General features: G+C 58.6%; 1 protein-coding gene across 2 annotated transcripts; it reads left to right on the top strand.

The window, feature by feature from the left end:
- Positions 1–8,842: 8,842 nt before the first annotated feature.
- LOC123139949 (mitochondrial metalloendopeptidase OMA1) lies at positions 8,843–10,229 on the top strand. Of its 2 annotated transcripts, none has more exons than XM_044559663.1 (3): positions 8,843–9,443; positions 9,565–9,716; positions 9,838–10,229. In XM_044559663.1, the coding sequence occupies exons 1-3, from the start codon at positions 9,351–9,353 to the stop codon at positions 10,085–10,087; spliced, it is 495 nt and encodes a 164-aa protein (XP_044415598.1). In that variant the 5' UTR covers positions 8,843–9,350; the 3' UTR covers positions 10,088–10,229. The 2 variants fall into 2 exon arrangements, with proteins under 2 accessions (XP_044415598.1, XP_044415599.1); XM_044559664.1 differs by having other exon boundaries at positions 9,565–9,720.
- Positions 10,230–12,127: the final 1,898 nt, after the last annotated feature.

Below are 12,127 nucleotides of genomic sequence, written 5' to 3'. Positions count from 1 at the left end.
GCATTCCACGCCCTTGGGGCTTGCCGGAGACCATACAGGGCCTTGTGTAGTCGATACACGCCCTGCTCGTGGCCCTTTGCAACGAACCCGGGTGTCTGGGAGACGTACACCTCCTCGTTAAGGTCACCGTTGAGAAATGCCGACTTGACATCCATGTGGTGTACCTCCCACCCGCGGTGAGCGGCCACGGCAAGGATGAGCCATACCGACTCCAGCCTTGCCACCGGAGCGAAGACTTCCTCGAAGTCCACTCCCTCACGCTGCACGTAGCCCTTTGCGATGAGGCGCGCCTTGTGCTTGACAATGGCACCGTGCTCGTCCTTCTTTACCTTGAACACCCACTTGAGCCCGATGGCTCGGTGCCCAGCAGGCAGTGTGGTGAGTGTCCAAGTGGCGTTGTCGTTGACCGACGCCAGCTCGTCCAGCATCGCGTGGCGCCAGCAATCCTCTTGCTCGGCCTCCACGAACGTGGTCGGCTCCTCGCCGTCCATCAGATGCAAGACCTCATCGTCATCAGCGTCCTTATCCTCGAGATGTTGCGGTGTTGCCGCAGCCTCGCCGAGGAGATCCCCCATGCGCCGAAACCTATGGGGGGCGCCAACACTGTCGTCGGCGTCAAACAACTCCGACCTTGCTGTTGGCGGGGTCACGAACAGCCTCCCGGGAACCACCTTGCTTGATGTCAGGGTGTCTGGGGACACCATACCCGGGGACGGTGTTCTCGGGGTTGCGGTTCCCGGAACCACACCTCCTGGGCTTCTCGGCATGGCAATTCCCGAGGTCTTGCTTCTCGGGGTTGTAGAGTACATCGGGTACTCCAAAGTGAAGGAACTGCTTGCCGGGGCCTCCCCCGACGCCTCCCAAGTCCATCGCGCGTCTTCGTCGAAGATGACGTCACGAGAGACATGCACACGCTTTGAGACGGGGTCATACATCTTGTACGCCTTAGAGCCCGTCTCGTAGCCCATGAACACCATTTGGGTGCTCCTGTCGTCGAGCTTCTTCAGCTGCGGGCGCGTCATCTTGACGTGCCCGACGCAGCCAAAGGTACGGAGGAAGCGTACATCTGGCTTCCTCCCATACCACGCCTCGTAAGGCGTCTTTCCGTCGACGCTCCTTGTGAAGGAGCGGTTGAGGATGAAGACGGCCGTGAGCACGGCCTCCCCCCAATACGTGCTCGGCACCTGTTTTGCCTTGAGCATGCAGCGTGCCATCCCAAGCACTGTCTGGTTCCTCCGCTCGACGACGCCGTTCTGCTGCGGCGAGTAAGGGGCTGTGAGGTGACGTTGCACCCCTTTCTCGTCGCAGTGCTTGTAGAACGTGGCCGACGTGAACTCACCGCCACGGTCCGTGCGCAGCACGCGCAGCTTGTGGCCGCACTCGACCTCTGCTGCCGCTTGCTGCTTGACGATGGCTCGCTCCGCCTCATCCTTGGAGGCGAGGAGCAGCACCCACATGAACCTGCTGTAGTTGTCGACGAGCAACAGGATGTAGCGACGCCCTCCTGGCGTTGCCGGGGTGATTGGGCCGCAGAGGTCCCCGTGAACCAACTCCAGGGGTTTCTGTGCCCGATAGCATGCCTTCTTGGGAAACGGCAGACGCCGCTGCTTCCCTGCAAGACATGCATCACACAGCTCGTCGGCGTGCTCGATGTGAGGTAGCCCACGAACGAGGTTGCCTCGCGCCATCTTTCGCAACCCGTCGAAGTGCTGGTGTCCTAGCCGGGCATGCCAACGCCAGGCGTCAGATACATGGCCCACGGCAAGGCACACAAGATGCACGGGTTGAAAGAAGAATTTGTAGAGGCGGTTCGGCGAGCGGGTAACCTCGATGAGCAGCCTCTTCTGCTGGTCGTGCACGGTGAGAACACCGCGCCGGATGCCGATGTCGAACCAGCCCTCGTCGAGTTGTCCGACACTCACGACGCTGCTCGTGAGCGCCGGGATGAAGTAGACGTCCGTGAACGCCCTGTGATCACCCCCTTTGTCGGCGAAGACAACGGTCCCGCGCCCGTGGATCTCCACCACGGATCCGTCCGCGAACCGCACCTTCCCGGTGATTGAGCGGTTCAGCTCCGCGAACGCGTCGACCGAACCAGTCATGTGGTTCGTGGCGCCGGTGTCGAGGAACCAACCCTCACTTTGCTTGCCGCCTGCAAGCGTGGGTGTGGTCACGGCTCTCTCCTCGCTGAGGAAGACGTAGCCGCACGCACATGCCGTTGTCGGGGAGCCATCTCCCATCATCATGGTGGACCCCGAACACTTCGGCGTTGGGGTGTGGATGACCTGAGTCTCCGTGCGATCCTGCATGGAGTCGATGGTCGCCAGCATCATGGTCGGAGCATGGTCCGCCATATGCGTCATTGCCGCGCCAACTCGCGCGACCTTGTCGGGTCCCGAGGTTGTCGGGGATGCCGTCGCCGGGGTGTGGCTCCCCCACACCCGAGCCTTCATCGCCTCCCAGTCGACAGGCCCCGAGAACGTCATTGTCGAGGTGTGGCCTGTCACTGGAGTGATGGTTCCCGTGGACGGGCTTCGTGCCTCCTGCACGGAATGGGTGGTTGTCGGGGCCGTGGTCGTGGGAGACGCTGAGCTCTCCTGCACGGGCTCGACTCTTGCCAGCATCATTGCCGGCCCACCATCCACGTCAGCCTGGACGAGGTTTGCCGTTGCCGCGGCTGCCTCGTCGGCTTTCCTCCTGTGGCAATCCCGGATCCAGTGACCCGGCATGTTGCAGTAGCGGCACTTGCCACCGTTGCCAGCGCCTCTCCCTGCCCGGCTTGGCTTGCGACCGCGGTTGCCGCCACCGCTCTGGGTGCGGCCTCCGCCTGTGCCGCGACCTCTGCTTCCCGTGGGGGCGCCTCCCCCACTACTGGAAGAGCCATCGCGGCCGCGCTGCTGAAGCTGCGCGTCCCATTGCTCCTTGGTGAGCAGTAGTTCGCCGCCAGCATGGTTGTCGGCTTCGTCGCCGCGCTCCTCGACGACCTTCAGCCGCCCTACCAGCTCCTCGATCGTCATGGTGGAGAGATCCACCAAACTCTCAATGGACCAGGCCAGTTGCTTGTACTGCCTGGGGACGACGCGGAGGAACTTGAGAATCACCATCTTGTTGTTGATGGGATCTCCGAGCGTTGCGAGCTCGTTGACGAGACCTTGCAGCCGCAAGGCGAAGTCGTCGACTTGTTCACCGGCCTTGAACCGGATTTCCTCGTACTGGAGGCGCAAGGTCTGGGCCTTCGAATCCCGTACGCGCTCCACGCTGATGCGCAGAGTCTTGATGGTCTCCCATGCTTCCTTGGCCGTCTCCTTGGCGCCAAGGGTGAGCACCATCTCCTCTAGGACGGAGCGCAAGATCGCTTCCATCGCCAGCCGGTCCTCCTCGTACTCGACATCGCCGGTTTCCACGGCTTTCCACATATGCCGCGCCTCCATGATGACTTTCATCATGACGGACCAACTGGGGTAGTTGGTCCGCGGGAGGAGAGGGAAGGAGGTACTGGATATGCCCACGTCTCGCACGGAGCGTGGCGCACCCAGCTCACCTCCCGGCCTGCCTCGCAGCGCAAGCGCGTCCGCCGCACGGGTGTCCTCAGCCGAGCTCTGCCCGGCGGTCTTGGAGCCGTCGCCGGCGACGCCTTCCTTCGGCATATGCTTCGGCATAACCTGAGGCTCTGATACCAATTGTTAGCCCAGAACTACTCGCTAGCACTCGAGTACACTGATACACGACCGGTGGAAGAGCCAAGTGCTACTACTGCCTGAGCGCACGCAGTAGTAGCACTTGGCTCTTCCGCCGGTCGTGTATCAGTGTACTCGAGTGCTAGCAAGTAGTTCTGGGCTAACAATTGGCATCAGAGCCTCGGGTTATGCCGAAGCATATGCCGAAAGGAGGCGTCGCCGATGACGGTTCCAAGACCACCGAGCAGAGCTCGGCTGAGGACACCCGTGCGGCGGACGCGCTCGCGCTGCGAGGAAGGCCGGGAGGTGAGCTAGGTGCGCCACGCTCCGTGCGAGACGTGGGCATGTCCAGCACCTCCTTCCCCTCCTCACGCGGACCAACTACCCTAGTTGGTCGGTCATGATGAAAGTCTTCATGGAGGCGCGACATATGTGGAAAGCCGTGGAAACCGGCGATGTCGAGTATGAGGAGGACCGGCTGGCGATGGAGGCGATCTTGCGCTCCGTCCCAGAGGAGATGGTGCTCACCCTTGGCGCCAAGAAGACGGCCAAGGAAGCATGGGAGAACATCAAGACTCTGCGCATCGGCGTGGAGTGCGTACGGGAGTCGAAGGCCCAGACCTTGCGCCTCCAGTACGAGGAGATCCGGTTCAAGGCCGGTGAACAAGTCGATGACTTCGCCTTGTGGCTGCAAGGTCTCGTCAACGAGCTCACAACGCTCGGAGATCCCATCGACAACAAGATGGTGATTCTCAAGTTTCTCCGCGTCGTCCCCAGGCAGTACAAGCAACTGGCCTGGTCCATCGAGAGCTTGGTGGATCTCTCCACCATGACGATCGAGGAGCTAGTAGGGAGGCTGAAGGTCGTCGAGGAGCGCGGCGACGACGCCAACACCATGCTGGCGGCGAACTACTGCTCACCAGGGAGCAGTGGGACGTGCAGCTTCAGCAGCGCGGCCGCGACGGCTCTTCCGGCAGTGGGGGAGGCGCCCCCACGGGAAGCAGAGGTCGCGGCAGAGGCGGAGGCCGTGCCCAGAGCGGTGGCGGCAACCGCGGTCGCAGGCCAAGCCAGGCAGGGCGAGGCGCTGGCAACGGTGGCAAGTGCCGCTACTGCAACATGCCGGGTCACTGGATCCGGGATTGTCACAGGAGGAAAGCCGACGAGGCAGCCGCGGCAACGGCAAACCTCGTCCAGGCTGACGTGGATGGTGGGCCGGCAATGATGCTGGCAAGAGTCGAGCCCGTGTAGGAGAGCTCAGCGTCTCCCACGACCACGGCCCCGACAACCACCCATTCCGTGCAGGAGGCACGAAGCCCGTCCACGGGAACCATCACTCCAGTGACAGGCCACACCTCGACAATGACGTTCTCGGGGCCTGTCGACTGGGAGGCGATGAAGGCTCGGGTATGGGGAAGCCACACCCCGACGATGGCGTCCCCGACAACCTCGGGACCCGACAAGATCGCGCAAGTTGGCGCGGCAACGACGCATATGGCGGACCATGCTCCGACCATGATGCTGGCGACCATCGACTCCGTGCAGGAGCATACGGAGACTCAGGTCAGCCACACCCCGACAACAAAGTGTTCGGGGTCCACCGTGTTGTCGGGAGATGGCTCCCTGACAACGGCATGTGCGTGCGGCTACGTCTTCCTCAGCGAGGAGAGAGCCGTGACCACACCCACGCTTGCAGGCGGCAAGCAAAGTGAGGGTTGGTTCCTCGACACCGGCGCCACGAACCACATGACTGGTTCGATCGATGCGTTCGTGGAGCTGGACCGCTCAATCACCGGGAAGGTGCAGTTCGCGGACGGATCCGTGGTGGAGATCCACGGGCGCGGGACCGTCGTCTTCGCCGACAAAGGGGGTGATCACAGGGCGTTCACGGACGTCTACTTCATCCCGGCGCTCACAAGCAGCGTCGTGAGTGTCGGACAACTCGACGAGGGCTGGTTCGACATCGGCATCCAGCGCGGTGTTCTCACCGTGCACGACCAGCAGAAGAGGCTGCTCATCGAGGTTACCCGCTCGCCGAACCGCCTCTACAAATTCTTCTTTCAACCCGTGCATCCTGTGTGCCTTGCCGTGGGCCATGTCTCCGATGCGTGGCGTTGGCATGCCCGGCTAGGACACCAGCACTTTGACGGGTTGCGAAAGATGGCGCGAGGCAACCTCGTTCGTGGGCTACCTCACATCAAGCACGCCGACAAGCTGTGTGATGCATGTCTTGCGGGGAAGCAGCGGCGTCTGCCGTTTCCCGAGAAGGCACGCTATCGGGCGCAGAAACCCCTGGAGCTGGTTCACGGGGACCTCTGTGGCCCAATCACCCCGGCAACGCCAGGAGGGCGTCGCTACATCCTGCTGCTCGTCGACGACTACAACAGGTTCATGTGGGTGCTGCTCCTCGCCTCCAAGGATGAGGCGGAGCGAGCCATCGTCAAGCAGCAAGCGGCAGCAGAGGTCGAGTGTGGCCACAAGCTGCGCGTGCTGCGCACGGACCGTGGCGGTGAGTTCACGTCGACCACGTTCTACAAGCACTGCGACGAGAAAGGGGTGCAACGTCACCTCACAGCCCCTTACTCGCCACAGCAAAATGACGTCGTCGAGCGGAGGAACCAAACGGTGCTCGGGATGGCACGCTGCATGCTCAAGGCAAAACAGGTGCCGAGCACGTATTGGGGGGAGGCCGTGCTCACGGCCGTCTTCATCCTCAACCGCTCCTTCACAAGGAGCGTCGACGGCAAGACGCCTTACGAGGCGTGGTATGGGAGGAAGCCCGATGTACGCTTCCTTCGTACCTTTGGCTGCGTCGGGCACGTCAAGACGACGCGCCCACAGCTGAAGAAGCTCGACGACAGGAGCACCGCAATGGTGTTCATGGGCTACGAGACGGGCTCTAAGGCGTACAAGATGTACGACCCCGTCTCAAAGCGCGTACATGTCTCTCGCGACGTCATCTTCGACGAAGACGCGCGATGGACATGGGAGGCGTCGGGGGAGGCCCCGGCAAGCAGCTCCTTCACTGTGGAGTACCCGATGTACTCTACAACCCCGAGAAGCAAGACCTCAGGAATTGCCACGCCGGGAAGCCCGGGAGGTGTGGATCCGGGAACCGCAACCCCGAGAACACCGTCCCCGGGTATGGTGTCCCCAGACACCCCGACATCAAGCAAGGTGGTTCCCGGGAGGCTGTTCGCGACCCCGCCAACAGCAAGGTCGGAGTTGTTCGACGCCGACGACAGTGTTGGCGCCCCCCACAGGTTTCGGCGCATGGGGGATCTCCTCGACGAGGCTGTGGCAACACCGCAACAGCCCGAGGAAGAGGATGTTGATGACGACGACGTCTTGCATCTGATGGCCGGCGAGGAGCCGACCACATTCGCGGAGGCCGAGCAAGAGGATTGCTGGCGCCACGCGATGTTGGACGAGCTGGCGTCGATCAACGACAACGCCATTTGGACACTCACCACACTGCTTGCTGGGCACCGAGCCATCGGGCTCAAGTGGGTGTTCAAGGTGAAGAAGGACGAGCACGGTGCCATTGTCATGCACAAGGCGCGCCTCGTCGCAAAGGGCTACGTGCAGCGTGAGGGAGTGGACTTCGAGGAAGTCTTCGCTCCGGTGGCAAGGCTGGAGTCGGTGCGGCTCATCCTTGCCCTGGCCGCTCACCGCGGGTGGGAGGTACACCACATGTACGTCAAGTCGGCGTTTCTCAACGGCGACCTTAACGAGGAGGTGTACGTCTCCCAACCACCCGGGTTCGTTGCCAAGGGCCACGAGCAGGGCGTGTATCGACTACACAAGGCCCTGTATGGTCTCCGGCAAGCCCCAAGGGCGGGGAACGCCAAGCTCGATGCAAGCCTCGCATCCCTTGGGTTCTCATGCAGCGCTTCTGAGCATGGTGTGTACTCGCGTGGCACCGCGAACACGCTGCTCATCGTCCGCATCTACGTCGACGACTTGGTCATTATCGGGGCAGAGCCTAAAGAGGTTCAACGCTTCAAGGGAGAGATGCATCATCTCTTCAGCATGAGCGACCTTGGGCTGCTCCGTTACTACCTCGGGCTGGAGGTGAACCAGGAGGGTGGTCGCATCACGATCACGCAGACGGCCTACGCCACCAAGATGCTCGAGCGAGCAGGCATGAAGGACTGTCATGCCGTGCACGCTCCAATGGAGGCACGGCTGAAGCTCAGCAAGGAGAGCTCCAAGAAGGCGGTGGATGCTACACTCTACCGTAGCATCATCGGGAGTCTCAGGTACCTCGTGCACACCCGACCGGACATCACGTTCGTTGTCGGGTACCTGAGTAGGTTCATGGAAGCCCCGGCAAGCGATCACCTCGCTGCTGTCAAGCACCTGCTCCGGTACATCGCGGGTACGCTCACGCATGGATGCGTGTATCATCGTGGCGACGGCGAAAGCTTGGTCGGATACAGCGACTCTGACCACGCTGGTGACGTGGACTCCCGGAAGAGCACCTCGGGCATACTATTCCTTCTCGGGAATAGTCCCGTCAGCTGGCAATCGGTGAGGCAGAAGGTTGTCGCCGTATCTTCGTGCGAGGCGGAGTACATCGCGGCAGCTACAGCAGCCTGTCAAGGCATTTGGCTTGCTCGCCTTATCGGCGAGATGCTGAATCAGGACACCGCCCCTGCGCTCATCTTCGTCGACAACAAGTCGGCGATTTCCCTCGGTAAGAATCCAGTGCTTCACGACCGCAGCAAACACATCGATCTCCGCTATCACTTCATACGTGACTGCGTCGAGAAAGGCTCGGTGATCGTGGAGTTCGTCAGGACTGGTGAACAGAAGGCGGACATCCTGACCAAGTCACTTGGTCGTGTCCGGTTCCAGGAGCTGCGCGACAAGGTCGGGATCATCGACACCAAGCTCCTTCTACAAGGTTGAGGGGGAGAATGTTGAGTCAACCTTGGTCTTCCAGTGCACACAATGGCAGCAGCAGCATTTACGTAGCTAGTCTCAGATGCATGCATGGTTGCATGTCGGCAGCAGTGAAAAATGAATAAATGACTGCAGCTGCTGTAGCCTTAGTAGCTAAGGAAATATACGTAAGCCATGAGCTCACTCATGTGCTTGACGTCACCCGTTACGTACCATAGTCGGTTCGCTAGCCTATATAAGGAGCCGAGCTCCGTCGCTGTAACGCATTCCATTCCAACGAAAGCAAGGCAATCAGCCTCAAGTAGTACTCCTCCTCGTGTGTGTGTGTTTGTCCTGAGCTGCACTAGTGAGTACGTGTGTTACTAGTGAGCTGAGTGCAAGTATTACCACTAAATAGTCAGGACCCTCTGGTCTCAGTAGTTCCGGGCCAACATCACGCACTCGGGAGAGCTCAAGCTCGGTGACTGGATCTTCACCGGGGAGAAGAAGAAGCTGGGCGACAAGGTCCTCCCTCCGTCCCACCCAGCTTTCGTCCGTGTCAGCGGCATCGCCACGGAGATCATCCGCGCCGCCGCACGCAGCCTCGCCATCCACGACGACAATAAGCTCCTTGAAGATAAGCTCCTTGACGGCGAAATATGGGTCGGCGACGCGGCGCCGAGCCCCAAGAAGAAGGCTCGCTGGGGAGCGCCGAGGCAGCCGACGACCAAGCACCTCGACGGGTTCAAGTGGGAGGTGATCGTCGTCAACAATAAGCAGGTGAACGCCATGTGCGCGCCCGGTGGCAAGATCATAGTCTACACCGGGCTGCTCGACAAGTTCAGCACCGATGCTGAGATCGCCGCGGTGCTAGGGCACGAGGTATGTGCGTTAGCTTGTAAAAACGTCTTATATTGTGAGACGGAGTACCTCACATTGGGTGGTTGTTTGTATCGCCTTGTAACTTGGTTGCCTGTTGCATCTTGTGTAATTTTGTCTGTAGGTTGCACACGCCATTGCAAGGCACACCGCAGAGGGGCTCACCAAGAACATGTGGATTCTCATGCTCACGGTTTTCCTCGGCATCTTTATCGATGAGCCAAAGATGATTGATAAGCTCGCCAAATACCTCCTCAGCCTGCCCTTCTCACGAAAGTACGTATGTATCATATCGCCTGTTGATTTAGGATTATTATTAACTTCCTTTTAAATGTTGTTCTTCATGCATGATCTTGTACAAGCTAGCTAATGTTACCTACATATAAATGCTATGTAGGATGGAGATAGAGGCAGATCACATTGGAATCCTGCTGCTCGCTGCCGCTGGTTTCGATCCACGCATAGCCCCTAAGGTCCACGAGAAGCTCGGAGAGCTCGGTGGGAATTCATCATCGCTCAAGGAGTACATGTCTACTCATCCTTGCAGCAAGAAAAGAACGCGGCTTTTACTGGATTCCAAGGTCATGGATAAGGCCATGGCGTTATATACAGAAGCAAGAGCGAGAAAAGAAGAAATTGATCGATGATTCTTCATCTTGTATCAAAGACACAGTCTTGACATTTTCTTCCATACAAAGCCACCCTTAAAAACTTGTAAAGGGTGATGTTTTTCTGTCCAAACACTTGTTATCTTAAAATAATTGATATTATATGAGCAGTTAGGCCTTATACCTACACCGTGATAACCGTATAGGCACATATATACATGGTCTGGATATAAGATCATCTCCAATAGCCGCGCTAAACAAGCGTCGTGCCGCAAATTTGCTCATTTTAGCACGCACACAATCGGTAGAGTGGCTCCAGCGGGCGCTCAATAACCGCGCGCGCGGCATATAGAGTTGGGCGCGCGGTCCGGATCGCCATCGCGCGCTGTGTATTTGGGACGCCCGCTTCCCCGCGCGGCACACACGAGCGCTCGCGCCGCACTCTCTCCACCGTGCCATCTTCGCCCGGCACGCGCCGGCGCCGGCGAACTGGACCCGTTGGACGCACGCGTCGGCATCCCCCTCAGCCCCTCCTATAGCCGCGACCCCTCCACCGCCGTCGCCGCCGCAAACCCTAGCGCGTGGAGCGATGGCCTCGCTTAATTGGTATGTGGGACCGGGTGTAAGATGTCGGTGTCCTATATTCGTTACCACTCACTTAATTGGTGGTTTTTTTATGGCGTAGTGCAGTGTATCTACTAATTATGAGTAGTTGACAAGGCTATGCATCTCATATGTTTTCGTGGGCAACTCTGAACTTCTTGACCCCTGTTGTAGCATCTGCCACCGCCGGTTCCAGCATCCCGTCGCGTACCCAGTGCCACAGTTGGAGTACCGTGGGCGCCGATGGGTCCCGTGTTGCCCCCGAGGGGTCGCCGTAGCAACACCGATGCACTGGTACAGCAAACAGTCTTTTAGGATGCAGCTTCTTCAGAACTTCAGATTGTGTGTGCCGTGCCATGGGTATCTCTGAACTTTCTGCAACAATGGGCTTGTCAACTGCATCGAAACCAAACCAAATCAATACATGAGAAGCCACCAAGAAACTGGGAATGAACTAGCACTTGCAGAGTAGAAACAAGATCACACGGTTGCACCTGATGATACCGAGCCTCTGGTGAAGAAGATGAGATTGCCGAAAAAATATGCCGGTGTAAGGTGCCTCGACTCGCGGGTATTTTTTTTTTTTTTGTGATTTTGGAGATGGATTGGTGTGACTAGTTCAGAAGCATCGCTGACTGGCTAGCTGTACTCTACTGGGCCGAGATTTCTATGGTAGCTTTTGGCCTGGAACACTAGTGTGTACAAGTCAGCAAGTCTCTGCAGACTTGTCATGTGGTCAGGAAATGATGTGCTCCAGTCAGCAAAAATCATTTAAGGCAGCAAGGAGGGGTATCTCCATCATGCTTCACAGGTCCGAGCCTGCACTGGTATAACAAGTAAGTACAGTGTGTTAGGATGCAGCTTCTTCAGAACTTCAGTTTGTGCAGCTGCGGTTCTAAGCGGAGCCGCTCACGATCCTCACCTCGCGCGACTCCGAGTTGTTCCTCCCGCGCGCCTGCGGCGGCGAGAAGGGCGCAGCGCCGGTCGCCGCCTCCGGGACACGGCCCGCCCCCGCTTCTCCTCCAGGGAGCATCTGCTTCCCTCTTCCCCTCACAGCAACCTCTGCCCAGTTCAGTATGTACTGTACATCCCAAGTGGAACTGTAGTGGGCTCTGCATCAAATTCGATAGTCTCTGTGAAAATCATTTTCGAATGATAATATTTATGTTGTTTATTCTCTGGAAAACCAAATTTGAATGTACTACTGGGTTGTGTTTATTAGCCCTCCTGTAAATTTGATCGCAGAAACCTTTTTTTTTTGTACATTTTCACTGCGTTGGAAAGCACTGACGCCCGCGTAGGTCGAATATTTACTACACTAGGCATATCTTGCCTGCAATTCGAATTGTTTGTCAGTACACTGTGAGTTGCAACTTGCAGAAGATATATCTCCTACCTCCCATTCAGTCCAGTTTAATTGCTTAGTTTCCGCGTAGTCTTTCTTAGCCCCAGTTCTTGTAAGAGTAAATGACATTG

Source organism: Triticum aestivum, chromosome 6B (genome assembly GCF_018294505.1).
Source record: "Triticum aestivum cultivar Chinese Spring chromosome 6B, IWGSC CS RefSeq v2.1, whole genome shotgun sequence".
NCBI classification, from domain to species: domain Eukaryota; kingdom Viridiplantae; phylum Streptophyta; class Magnoliopsida; order Poales; family Poaceae; genus Triticum; species Triticum aestivum.
The sequence above is the reverse complement of the archived record's forward strand: the minus strand, read 5'-3'. Positions and strand labels throughout refer to the sequence as shown.